Source organism: Vollenhovia emeryi, unplaced genomic scaffold, assembly GCF_000949405.1.
Source record: "Vollenhovia emeryi isolate VEMERY1.0 unplaced genomic scaffold, V.emery_V1.0 DF939209.1, whole genome shotgun sequence".
NCBI classification, from domain to species: Eukaryota; Metazoa; Arthropoda; class Insecta; order Hymenoptera; family Formicidae; genus Vollenhovia; species Vollenhovia emeryi.
The window spans coordinates 652,797-665,578 of NW_011967157.1; the positions used below are offsets into that span (position 1 = coordinate 652,797).

Here is a 12,782-nt window from a genome sequence, read left to right on the forward strand (position 1 = left end):
ACAATTCCCTCCCGTTCATTTTGTAATTATTGTTGAACTGTGAATATTTAATGTTAATTCTTAGGAAATTCTTCAATTTGTAGAATATTTAAAAAGTATTTAAAAAAACGCCTTTCATCGTATACTATACTTTTATTTGTGTAATATTCATACTGAAATTTTCTACATTTCACAACAATATCGTAACAGGATTGTGACATATCAGCAGTTTGGTCCGACCATTTTCACCACACGTATTTAAAGGACTGGTTCTTCTTTCATCGCAAACAATATAATATTGGTAAAGAACAAAAAAAATGTCACTAATTAAAATTTGTTAATTAAATGGCGATTAATCGATAATGCTTATTAAGCCATTGTGTTCTTTGGCAAATACAACACTCGCCGTGACAACAATAAAACGTAACAACAGAAGAAACTTTCGGAATGCAAACAGTAACATCTCTCTATTATATTATAGCTCAATTCGAACTGAATTTTTTAAAATTATTATATGTTTTAAAATATAAAAAACTCTTACATTAAAAAATTCAAAGCCTTTAAAACCCATCTATACACTTTTCTAATAAATATTTGTAAACTTTGATTTCTAATAATTTAACTCCTTTACATATATGTATTTATATATAATTCTCTTTAACTTATTAAATATTCAATTCCTACATCATAGATAAAAATCTACACTTGGAATTTATGGATCTTGGAATACATTATTTTTTACTAAAAAATTCCTGACGTGAAACATTATCGAGTAAAGGAACAAATGAAAAAACTTTAGTAATTGTACATTATTTCTAATATTTTACAAGATACCTGCATTGTTTTCTGAATTATTTTTAACATAGTTCATAATCTTCTCAAGAGAATTAAATCCCGACTATATCTCTGGAGACAAATAATTTCAAGAAAACATGTATTACTCATGGTTTAATCTCTTAAATAATTCCCTGGAGATCCCTGAATTCATATATGTATAAATTCACCTGCGTCTCTTATTTTAAAAAAATGCAAGCTTCGGCAGTTTCAACACCTTCCTATAAAAAGAATTCAATAAGTTCACAAAGACTTTGCTTCATTTCGAATTAAGAACTGAATTTTTTAGCAGAGTGCTTTTTAGCAGATTGTTTTGAAAGAGAAAGGAGGACGGGTTAAATGTATATGTACGTTGAGTCTTTCTTTCAGTACAAATAATTCATTGTGGTTCATCAGTCTTGCTTGTTCCTGAGGAACGGTCGAGCTTACTCTTCGATTTCCGCCCGAGTAGTCTACGGAAGGAGGAAGTCCATCTCGAGCGGATAAGCCCGTCTCTTCCACTCGCACCCTGATCGTCGATTTCGTTGCTGTCTAACGACTCGCTGATATTTCTGCTCTTGCCACTGCTACTGCTAGTACTGCTGCCAACATTGTCGAAACATCGCGATCTACGATCTCCTATCTCTGAGGAAAACCTAAATAAGAAAATAGGTGCGGTCGAATGTTCAGGTGTCGTTATCACCTTTATTGTAATAATTGTTTTCAGTTGAACAAACCCTGAATCCGAGGAAAAGGCTCTGGCTGTATGCGGGACGCTGCCAGAAGTGGCCGACGAAAGAGAAGGCTCGGCTATCGGTATGCTTGGATATGGATCATCGTCGTAAGCGCTGTTGCTACTGCTAGTACTGCTACTGCAGCTGCGACTGTTAGTACTGCCGTTACTGCTACTGTCAACACTAGAGTCGTCGATGTAAGAAATTTCCCGATCGGCAATGGATGACTCGATTTGCGGAATTCGAGAGGAACAGGCCGACACGCTAGGTCGTAACCAATTACGAAGATCTTGTAAGGGCGTTTGAAGGCACTGCAAGAGATTCCCACTGCAAAGAGCAAGAACAAAGTGTCGATATGATACGTTTGTCTTCGGACGCCGATTACCAGCTCGCTTTCTCCCGATAAAAATTTTGATATTACCCACTTGTCACGATAATTATCAATGTTGGCAAAGGTGCGTCTAGCGTATATGCAGATGGAACATCGACGACGATTCCGGCAGGACGTTGCATGAAACGTCGCGGCACTCAAGTGACGTGTCGCATGTTTCAATGCGATAGTCTCTCTCGTTAATGCCGCGACGCCTTCTTCCCGGCGACGTCGCTCCGCTCCTAATTCGTCCTGTTCCACCCTCAATCTCTGCCGCAACATCTCATTCTGGAGGAAACAATCGAGAGAAACGGAGAATCTCGATCAACGTCGTATATTATGTGTCAAGGGACATGTGAGAGAGAAGCACACGAGAAAAGAAAACGATTCGCGAATTTCAGAGATTGAGCATATGTATTAAGGTAAAGAAAACGTAGGTTTTCTAAGATAAAATAATGTAAAGTAACATATTTCTTAATTTAAACACTCACCTCTCTTTCCAAGGTGTCTCTCTCCATACGGATAATAGTAGCTTGGCGAATAACATCTTGGCGCGCTCTCTCGAGATCCCGTCTCGTGACGTCGTTCTGCTCGAGCTGCATGCGCAAACGACGAAAAGCCGATTCCCGTTGTTGTTCCAGTCGGTGTTGCGCCTCCATATAGCTGTCCCTCTCGGCCTTGGCCCGTTCGATCTCTTCTTCCAGCCGCAAACTCCTCTCCAGCTGCAAGAAGAGCTCGTCCTCCTTGCCACGAAGCTCCGTCTCGCAACCTTCCAGCCGTCTTTCCAAACGCCTTCGAGCTTCCTCCAACCTATCTCGTTCGACCTTCAAAAACAGAATTTCGTGAGAAAAATGGAAATTTTGTGAAGAAATAAAATAACGTCAGCAGTTAAAGAGCTAATCTAACAATAAGTGTTAGTCTAACAATAAGAAATATTTTTGAAAGTGATATCTTACATCTGATATATGGAGCTTCTTAATTCTTTTACGTTTGACCTTTTTGGAGAAGAGAAACATATTTAGTTTGATAATTTTTAAAGGTTTTGGAGTCCCTAGACACGAAAGTAGGACCAAAAAATATAAACATTCAAAATAAGCCACTCCAACGCGACTTTGAAGAATAAGATATTTTAAAATTCTAATAAAAGCTTGTATTGAGACCTTCTGAGAATTAAACGAAAAGACTTGTTCTCGGCCTTATAGAAACTCAAATCAGCTCTGAAAGCCGATCTGGTGAAAGTACCCCCGACCGATTGACGAGATTTATAAAGTCAAAGGTGAGTATTTTTAATAGTTGTGATTTATATCCATATTATAATTGGTCAATTTAATAACAACACATTTCATGCTGCTTTTTTATTCTAGCTATGAATTCTAGTTATGATTCTAAATCTATTTTTTTAGGATTAGAACTTATGGTACGATTATGTAAAATGTAAATCTGTGTAAGCTGTACATCGGCATCATCTTGAAATTTTAGATCCGTTAGGCAATTTAATTCCGTTGTATGAAAATTCGTGACCGGCCTTCCCGTTAGAAATTCCGTTCCAGAAGTACTTGGGACGATTTTATTCAGCGATTTTGCATAATCGACATCGATGTGCGTTGACAATCGTCAGTGACCCGCGTCTATATAGCTCGACTTGACGCAATTGCATGACACTAACCGCCGATGACGCATACTCAGCACTTCCCCCTGCCACTTTTAGTTCTGTCTAGCGGTGGCTGGCTAGTCAGCCACATTGTAGGTCAACTAGGTAGGTAAAGCGAGGCTGGAGAGAGGTTGATGAACGCCAGCTATGGCGCACCGAGAATGCCAGGCTCTTCTGGCAAGTTTTTCTTACGACGAGGAACAAGAAGATAGCAAGCCGGAAATACCGAGAGGAAACAACACGTGGATCGTATATAATTACGTGGATTATATAATTAGTGAAAATGTTATAACTACCGTAATAGATGTTTGCGAAGCAAACTTATTAAATCTTTACTTATCGGTATGAAACACACAGCTGACATAGAATGTTCAAAGGCAAAATGTAGGTAAAATAGCGCTCTAAGATCAAAGAGATACGTGTGACGAATATTCGTAAAATTAAGTATCAAGAAAACTTGCTTCGATGAAAAATTAGCAGCTTTTATCGTTAAAATTCCGAAACCTATCAGAGAAAATTGGCCAACTAAATTATAATATATAAATGAGAGGAAACGGGGCTAGCGATAAGGCGACGTGATCACACATTAAAAATAATATTGTTTATCACGTTTCGTTGGCTGTAGTGGAGAGCACTGCCAGAATTGTATTATCGTTGTTGACCCTTGATTCTTAAATTAGGTCTATCTTGTTTTTCATTGATTCGCATGAACTGTTCGATGCGCTACAACTTGCACGTAACTGTACAAACTTTCGTGCAATTAAATGAACGAGGTGTGGAGCACCGGGAAAACAGGATGCTGCGGAGAAAAATACCAAGTATCGACATCGGAGCTCGTGTGTCAAACCGCAATCCTTTTTTCGAGTCACGCCTCATTCAATCTTATGGAGAAATCTCATCTGGGAAATGAGGTGAGGAATGTCGATCCCAAAGAAAGTCCCGTAATGAAAAGATGAAGCGGAAAACGAGTCGGAGGATGCGCGGCCGAAAAGTGAAATAAAAGACAAATGGACTAAATGCCAAATCGCACATCAAGAGATATGGGGATGGATAAGTTTGCTTATCGATCGCTTCTTTTCTCACAAGGTTCGTCCCCTCGCGGATGTTGTTCCGGTTTCACGAAAATACAATTCGCGGGTAACGCTACAAGAAAGGAAACTCGATTTCACTGTGCCAGACTGACTCGCAATCAAACGGCGAGATAACATCATCGTGAGATCGCTAAGAGATCGCGGAAGAGATCCAGGTGCATCTCGATAATTATCGTCGCGACACAAATCACATTAGCGCTCATGCAGGATGCGATTTGTCTTCCGCGTTAGGCCACAAAGAACTACTCGACTCTTATTTGGCTTCATCGGACGCCAGGAATCTTATATTGTCTCACGTTTTCTCTTCACGAATTAGAAGATGGAAAACATGGCCACTAATTTGCAAGGCTGTCTCGTTACTTCTGTCGAGAGATTAAAAGAGCAACGCTTGAGAGCAACGAGATATTTCGCATAGCATTCTCTATTTTACAAGAATCACACTAGATTAATCGCGAGTGTCACCATTATGCGCGTAACACTGATCAACGATAAAATTTCACCGACGTTCTTCCTCGTAACGAAAATCAGATAATTAGAGGTAAAAACATTAAAGGAACTTGGCGGCAAATTGAAAAGATTTCTAGTTTCTGAAGCAATTTTTTTCGCAACGATTATTATTTTTCATTGTGGAAAAACAACAAAACGCAATGTAGCTTTCATCGTCTATTACAAGATAGCACACAAGGGAGGCCGAAAGCGCAGGGAAGTCGATCGCATTACACAATTGATTTAAAGAAAGAAGAGTAAAATGAAAGAGACGGTAATGCATTTCAAATTGGTGTTGAAATAGTTTTGTAAAGACGGCGAGAATACGCAAATGAAATTGCGAGAACCCATCAAATTATTTCAACAATAGTAACAAAATGTACCGTGGGAATAGGTGTATCATGCTGTTCTAACAATGAAGCAGCTATCGCGATTTAACGTGGGAAAGCCCGGTACAATTTTCCTTTGTTGTATGTTATAAAATAGCACAAAAGCACGGAGGAGTGAATGCCATCTATCATAATGAATTGGCGCTAACAAGATTCGGTCAGTCCGCAAAAAAATACAAAGATATGTATTTTTGTATGCTCTTGTTTCTGGAGAGCAAACCTCGCGTGAATAAAAAAATTTTATTCCGCTCATCTCTTCCTGCTTTTTCTTTGCGCTATTAATTCCAGGACACGTTGTATACGCGCATAAGGTACGCAGTAAGTTGGAGTAGAAAAAGAAAATTTCACGCCGCATCAAATTGTCCGTAAAACGTTAGGTTGAATTGTGCAGTCGAGATTTTTGTGAAGCAGGAACGCTTTCACATACCTTGATCTCATGATAGCGCTCCTCCAGGTAGTAAGCGACACTCTTCGCCTCTTTGTATTTTTCCGCGAGGTCCACGTACTTGTCGTAATGCCGCTTGAACAGGACATACCTGTTGCAGAAAAAGAATGCGTCGTTAGATAGATGTAAGAGATGTAACGAAAAAACTTCGACAAGGCCGAAGATGTTGTAAAAGGACCTATTAAACTCTCTCTCCATAGAATCATGTATAACATACGCGGATACGCGTCTCTCGTCGTACATGTTGTCGCTGTGCGTCGCAATATCAGCCATCTACGAAGGACTTGCGATTTGTTCGCAGCAATTATTATTCGACGGAAGAAACGAATGTGCACACGCCGTTATCCCACTTGGGGCCCTTAGGCCTTCGGATTTCACGTCTCGCGCTCGAAATCGATTTCACCGCGTGTCGAGAGGCTTCCTCTCCGCTTCTCGCTCGTTCGCGCGTTCGCTCGCTCGCTCGCTCGCTCACGTTCGCCAGCGAACTGGTCCCCGCGAACTTTCGCTTTTGCGCGGCCGGCAGCGTCGTTCGGGCAGATTTGGACTGATTCGTACGCTTCGCAGGCAGCCAGGCAGTCAGGCAGCCAGTCAACCAGCCAGCCAGCGTTCCGGTCGTAGGCGCGCACAATTTCTTCCGGCAGCCGATGAGCAAGTGGGATCGGACTGGCTTTGGCTGGCCTCACGACAGTCACGAGGCGCATCTCGACGAGTTGCGAACCGCGAAAGTCATCTGGGTCTCCGGAAATACGAAGCTCGCATCAAGGCTGCGACGCGCATTCGATAGCCGATGACACAATCATTAGATAGGCTATTTACCCAAGTAGAACAAGTTGATCACAAAAAAAAAACGTCAATGTGACATTAAAATGAGGAATTTTAAGTCATAAAATGATCGACATCACGATTTACTTTGCAATGACTGATTTACGACATGCTGTTTTATGATATTCGTGATGTGTACAATATATTATACAATATTATTACAGATTTACACGATCAGTCATATATTATGTTTATCTTATATTACTTCAATTTATTTTTAACGTATAATATTTAATTAACTTTGCTTTGTAAAAGAAGATCATTTTTACAACATTTTGATGTCTTAATGACGTCACAAATAGGTGCTCTCGGTGGGCTATTTTGCCGTCACCATGATGCATAAAAAATGATTAAAAAATGATGCCACCTTAATGCTTTCATGACTAATACGTTCTACTTGGGTACGTTCCAAGCGCATTAATTTCTTTAAGCCCGACATGTTTCCAAACACGCCCACGTATGCCACAATACTTTCGGTAATGAAAATATTGTGCATTGTTATTATCATCTTGCCCTTCAAATATTGTTGTTTCGCATTGCAAAATAATAAAAGCGCCGATAAAAATAATATTCGATTCATCCCGTCGAGTAAGCACGACTCCAGGAAGCCACTCCCGATCGTTTAGAAAAGAAACGACGCTTGTTTCCGTTTCTTGATTGCGTAGATGAGCAGAGATTGTAATGATTTCCTTGTGGCACCAAGGCCGTCCTCGCATCGAGCGTTGAGTAATCGGCAATATTCCGACTTGATAAAGGTAACTTTGGCAGTAAAAGATTATTAGCGACGCATATGCGTGTGTGTGTTTCCCGCTCGACCTTAACAAAGATTCCTTCGTGATGAAAACGATAACGATCGGTCATTCCAATAACTACTAACAAGTTTATAATTACCATCGTTGCTGGGAAAGGATTATCCTTGTCGAGGATATTTCTAATTTGAATCTCGATTATTATTCCTCTGCGACATTTCTTAATTTATGTACGTTAGCTATCCTTTCGTGGACCTAATTTGCAGACGAAAGCAATCCTCGACCTTCCGTTTCGGGGTTCGCTATATTTTTATATTAACAAGATGGTGACGTAATAGGTAAAATAATAGAGAGTAAAAAATCGTGTTACATCATACATCATAGTAGAAAGTGCGCGGGTAACGTTCTGCTTAAAAAAACATATGCAAATTGTATAATTTTCGCTCAAGGAGAACACGTAAGTCAAAATGGCATCTTTCAAAAGTCATAGTTGTATATCAGTCGTGATGACGTCATTATGGTCCTTGGCAAACACGGTTTTGTAGCGTCCTAAAGACGTCAAAACACGGTCCTCTCGACTTTTTTCCTACGCAGTATATAAATTAGTAATATATTTATATTTAGGATTATATGAAAAAGAATTTATTTTTTAATGATTTGTTATATTAAAATAACACAAATTAATACATATATTTTTTCTCAGAGGATATGAGAGAATTCACATTCATTTTTCAACAATGTATATATACAATATACATACAATTTTTTGTATCTATAATATATTATACTATAAAATTTTATATATATGCATATATACATACAAGATAATTTCAATGAATAAGTGCCAGGCAATCTTCTCTAAAAAAAATTATATTTTCAAAAATATGCACACTGAATTAAAATCCTTAAAGTCAAAATATTATATAGTGATTTTATGACGAGTCACTGTATGGTCATTTTGAAGCCGTACAGTTTCAGTGGTGAAACTCTGATGTTTTCCCGTCATCCTGACATCATTTTGACTTTTTGTTCTCCCTGGGGCAAGCGCCCTTCAAGCTCTCTCCTTGGGTTATTCCGTACTGACCTGTAGAGATCGTTGTCGGTGACGATGTCGCGGATGGAGTCCTCCGGGTCGACGGGCACTCCCACCGTTCTGGACGACGAGGAGAGAATGCGCCGCGACGGCCCGGCGATGCCGACGCCGGGGCTAGCCTCGTCGTAGATGCCCGAGTCCCGGAGGGCGCTGGCCGCGATTAGATCGTCCTCGGACGCCGTGGTCTGCAAGTCGACGCACGGGCTGGGCGATCTGGAAATCGCGCCCAGCAGATCCTCACTGCGCGAATGGCGCATCTCCCTCGCGCCGTATCTGTCGGCCCTGCGTTCCATCTATCGTTTCCTAGCGGAAGGCGCGGCCCGGAGCAAGTGCCACCCTCGGCGGCGATACTCCCATCCGGGCGAGCCCACTCCGTGCCGCTTCCAACGATCCCCCGTCGGCCGAGTGTTAGCTTGCACCTGCACCTTGATATTAAATCGATTATCTCCCCATTTAAGTGCCCCGTGTGTCAAGTACACTTGAATGAATGCCAATCCTCGTCGATTCCTTGACGAAGACGCTCGCGCAAAGTCGACTTTCTTCACCCACCGACTTCGTGTGCTCGTGTGCAGCGCAAAAGAAATCGGCGGCGTCTGTTATTTCGCATAAATGCGTGAAATTTCAATCGATATTACCGATTGTGAGATTTCTCGCGAGCACGGTTCCTCTCCAGTTCACGTCGACCTCGATATTTCCCTTTTCTGTCGTCTTGCGCATACCAAGTCTCCTCGGTGTCGAGCACTTGTTCGTTTCACACCGAGCTAACTTTGTGGAATTTCACTCTGGAGAAAATCCTTTATATATATATACATTTTTTTTTATATATTAGTATTGGATCAAACGCGCGCGCGCGACATTCTCTCGCTCGAAGCCGAACTGCTTTGCTTCGCATTAATTCGAGATATTTTTGCGCGCGTACACGACACCGCAAGCGGTTTACGTTAGCACTTTAGCGCAGTCGTGGCGGGCAGTGACTGTTCCACAATTGTTAATTCTTCATTCTTCCGCGGACACGTTGATCAACGTCCCCTCTCCTTCTCCCGCAATCGCGCCAGTGCAGGTAAAATCGTGGAAATCAACAGGACCGCGGCGCATCTTCTACCCACCTCGCTCTCTCACCTCCTTCGCGGAGGTAACGGACCTCCGGGGCCAGGATTCTCCGTTACGTCCGCCGGCGCGTTAAAACGCCTTCCACTTCCTAAAACGAGTGGGACTTTATATAGCCTGACGAGCGTGATGAACGTTTCGCGCTCGGCGGACCGAACTTGAGGAATATAATCCACTTGGAATATACGTATATATACTCGGGAAAAATGTTAATTCTACGGTGTTTCGTGCACGGTACAACGCGGGCCAAGAGCGGCGATAAAGGACGGCGCGGAGAACGCGCGGCGAATGTTTCTATTATTTCTCAGCGTTACCTCCAACGGAGCTCCCCGCGCTGCCTTCTCGAGGAACGATATGTAAACACGAGGCGCACGAAGGAGCATCGTTTCCCTCGAGCGCTCTAACGCTCCGGAAAGAGGTCCGGAGACTTAAATCGTTAGGGCTTAGGCACGGACACAGGCACAGGCACGCACGTGACAACGTCCACGGGCACTTGGAGCGCGCTCAGTCACTCACCCCGACCGGCCGCCAAGGACTCCCCCCCGAGCCAACGTATATCCCTCGAGTCCCGAGGTCGATCGCACCGAGGCGATCGATGGCGCGCACGGTGGTGCTCTCCTCGGTCCTCGACGCCGTCCTCAGGCGGCCATCTTACGCGCTGGTCGACTCCAGTTTCAGGACTCTCCGGCGGGGATCCACCGCTTGGGGAGGCGAAACGGTCCAAGCTTACGGACCATGCGCCGCCGCGACCAGCGACCACTCGACTACGATCGACCGCGCCGCCGTCCTCTCCGCACTAGCGCACCCCGAGCGGACGACTACCTACCGCGAGTGCCGTCCCTGTGCCGCGGAGGCCGCGCCAGTCCGCGCCGGATCCTTTTTTCGCGCTCCCGGCGCTCTCGCCGGATTCGCCACTCGCCCGACTCGTCACCTTTCCCGCCGACGCGACTCGGCGGCGTCCACGGCGAAGCGTCGGCCGCGGCCGAGTCTGGCCGAGCCGCCGGGTTCTTTCTCTTCGAAAAGGGGAGCGCGGCCGGCGGAGGGGGATTTAAATATCGCTGTATCGCTCCGTTCCGTAGGTACGGCTCGTGTCTTCTCTTCCTATCTCTCTTCTCCCTCTCTCTTCGACAATGAGGATCCCGCGATCGCGATTCATACGGACAGCTTACTCCCCTTTCGAGGATAATACGATTTCGCACCGTTGAGATATTATACACTCGTTAAATATACAAGAAAGTAAAAGAGAGAAAAGAAAAAGCGAAATATCTGTAACTTTAACACAGTTTGCACGTGTGCGATATCAAAGAGCTCCGGCGGATGAAAATGGATACTGTACGTCATACAAGATTCCACACTTTCATCTTTCGTAAATAATTAAAAAGTAACACCAATATTTCGTAATCACCGTCGTTTGGATAATTGGAGGAAATTGTTTCTCATTTGTGGGACACAGCCCTTTTTCTATAAATGGGGACACTTTCATCTTTCGTAAATAATTAAAAAGTAACACCAATATTTCGTAATCGTCGTTTGGATAATTGGAGGAAATTGTTTCTCATTTGTGGGACACAGCCCTTTTTCTATAAATGGGGGCACTTTCATCTTTCGTAAATAATTAAAAAGTAACACCAATATTTCGTAATCACCGTCGTTTAGATAATTGGAGGAAATTGTTTCTCATTTGTGGGGCACAGCCCTTTTTCTATAAATGGGGAACAGCGCCCCAAGGAGAACAAAAAGTCAGGATGGCGTCAATTTGATGTCATACCCACACAGCAAAACAAGTTTTAGAAAGCTTTCCGAAAGGTAACTTGGAAATTAATATTGAAATGTAAAATTGAAATCATTCAGAAATATCTCTGAAATGTTTCATCGAAATCATTTATGATCCTTCTCACTGAAATATTTCAGAAATATTACGAAACACATTTCAGAGAAATATTTCGTACGTAATCTCTAAAACATATATTATTGAAAGCTATCCAACATATAACTTGGAAATTAATATTGAAATGTAATATAGAAATCATTCAGAAATATTTCTGAAGCATTTAAGAGATATTTCCGAAGCACTTAAGAGATATTTTCGAAGCACTTAAGAGATATTTCCGAAGCATTTCAGAAATATTTCCGACGCATTTCAGAAATATTTCCGAAGCATTTAAGAGATATTTCTGAAGCATTTCAGAAATATTTCAGAAACATTTATGATATCTCATCTACGCGGACATTTCATGTATCTGAAACATGTCTGAAATATTTTTTTTGAAAGGTTTCATATTTCATTGACAGCTTTTTGAGAGCTTTCTGAAATATTTCGATGCTGTGTGGGTATTGACCACATTTATGTCAAATTTTGGACAATATGGCATTAAATTGACCAAAATTTGACATAAATGTGGTCAATATGACATCAAATTGACATCATCCTGACTTTTTCTTCTCCTCGGGGCGCTTTCACACGGGTGCAGTGATATTTTCGCAGGACCGATTCTTAAATGCCCCATAATACTGTAATTCTGTAGAAATCAAACTCGACTCTTTCATTATTCGTTAATCGTTTTGCAAGCGAGTGCTCTTGCCATCATAACTTGCCAACTGTCCAAACCGCGATAACCTTGGCCTCATTTCCTCGACTTTCTTCGGAAAAGCAACTTGTACGCTTCTTAGAACAATCCGAGAGCTCAAGTGCACTCAACGACCGAACTTGTTATCAAATGGCACGAATGGCTGTTTGTCTCGAACGCGATAATGACGGGTGTTTATCGCAATCCGACGAGAGCTCGTACTACAGATTTAAACTTGATGATTTCAAAAAGTCGAAAAATTTCCCACACGCCACCAAAGCTTTCAGAAACATTTTAGAAACATTTGCAACACTGCAAGTTGCAATGTAATATTGCACAGCCGGTACAGAGACATTCAATTGTAATATTTCGCCGACAATGTTTCGGTAACCTTGTAGAAATATTAGAAAGCTTGCGAAATATATTTATGTTATCCCGTACAGGACAAACCTTCCCTGGTAAAAATTCCGTTAGAAACGGATAGAA

The 12,782-nt window shown here is 42.1% G+C and overlaps 1 protein-coding gene across 7 annotated transcripts; it reads right to left on the bottom strand.

Annotated features, from left to right (window-relative positions):
* Nucleotides 1-112: 112 nt before the first annotated feature.
* Nucleotides 113-11,490, bottom strand: LOC105561283. 7 transcript variants are annotated; one of them, XM_012011124.1, is made up of 8 exons: nucleotides 10,556-11,490; nucleotides 8,614-9,820; nucleotides 5,941-6,049; nucleotides 2,853-2,891; nucleotides 2,388-2,720; nucleotides 1,952-2,184; nucleotides 1,530-1,853; nucleotides 113-1,448 (listed from the first exon to the last, which is right to left on the bottom strand). In XM_012011124.1, exons 2-8 carry the CDS (start codon nucleotides 8,913-8,915, stop codon nucleotides 1,193-1,195), a joined length of 1,596 nt encoding a protein of 531 aa, XP_011866514.1. In that variant the 5' UTR covers nucleotides 8,916-9,820; nucleotides 10,556-11,490; the 3' UTR covers nucleotides 113-1,192. The 7 variants fall into 7 exon arrangements, with proteins under 7 accessions (XP_011866514.1, XP_011866513.1, XP_011866512.1 ...); XM_012011123.1 differs by having other exon boundaries at nucleotides 10,246-11,490; XM_012011122.1 differs by having other exon boundaries at nucleotides 10,044-11,490.
* Nucleotides 11,491-12,782: the final 1,292 nt, after the last annotated feature.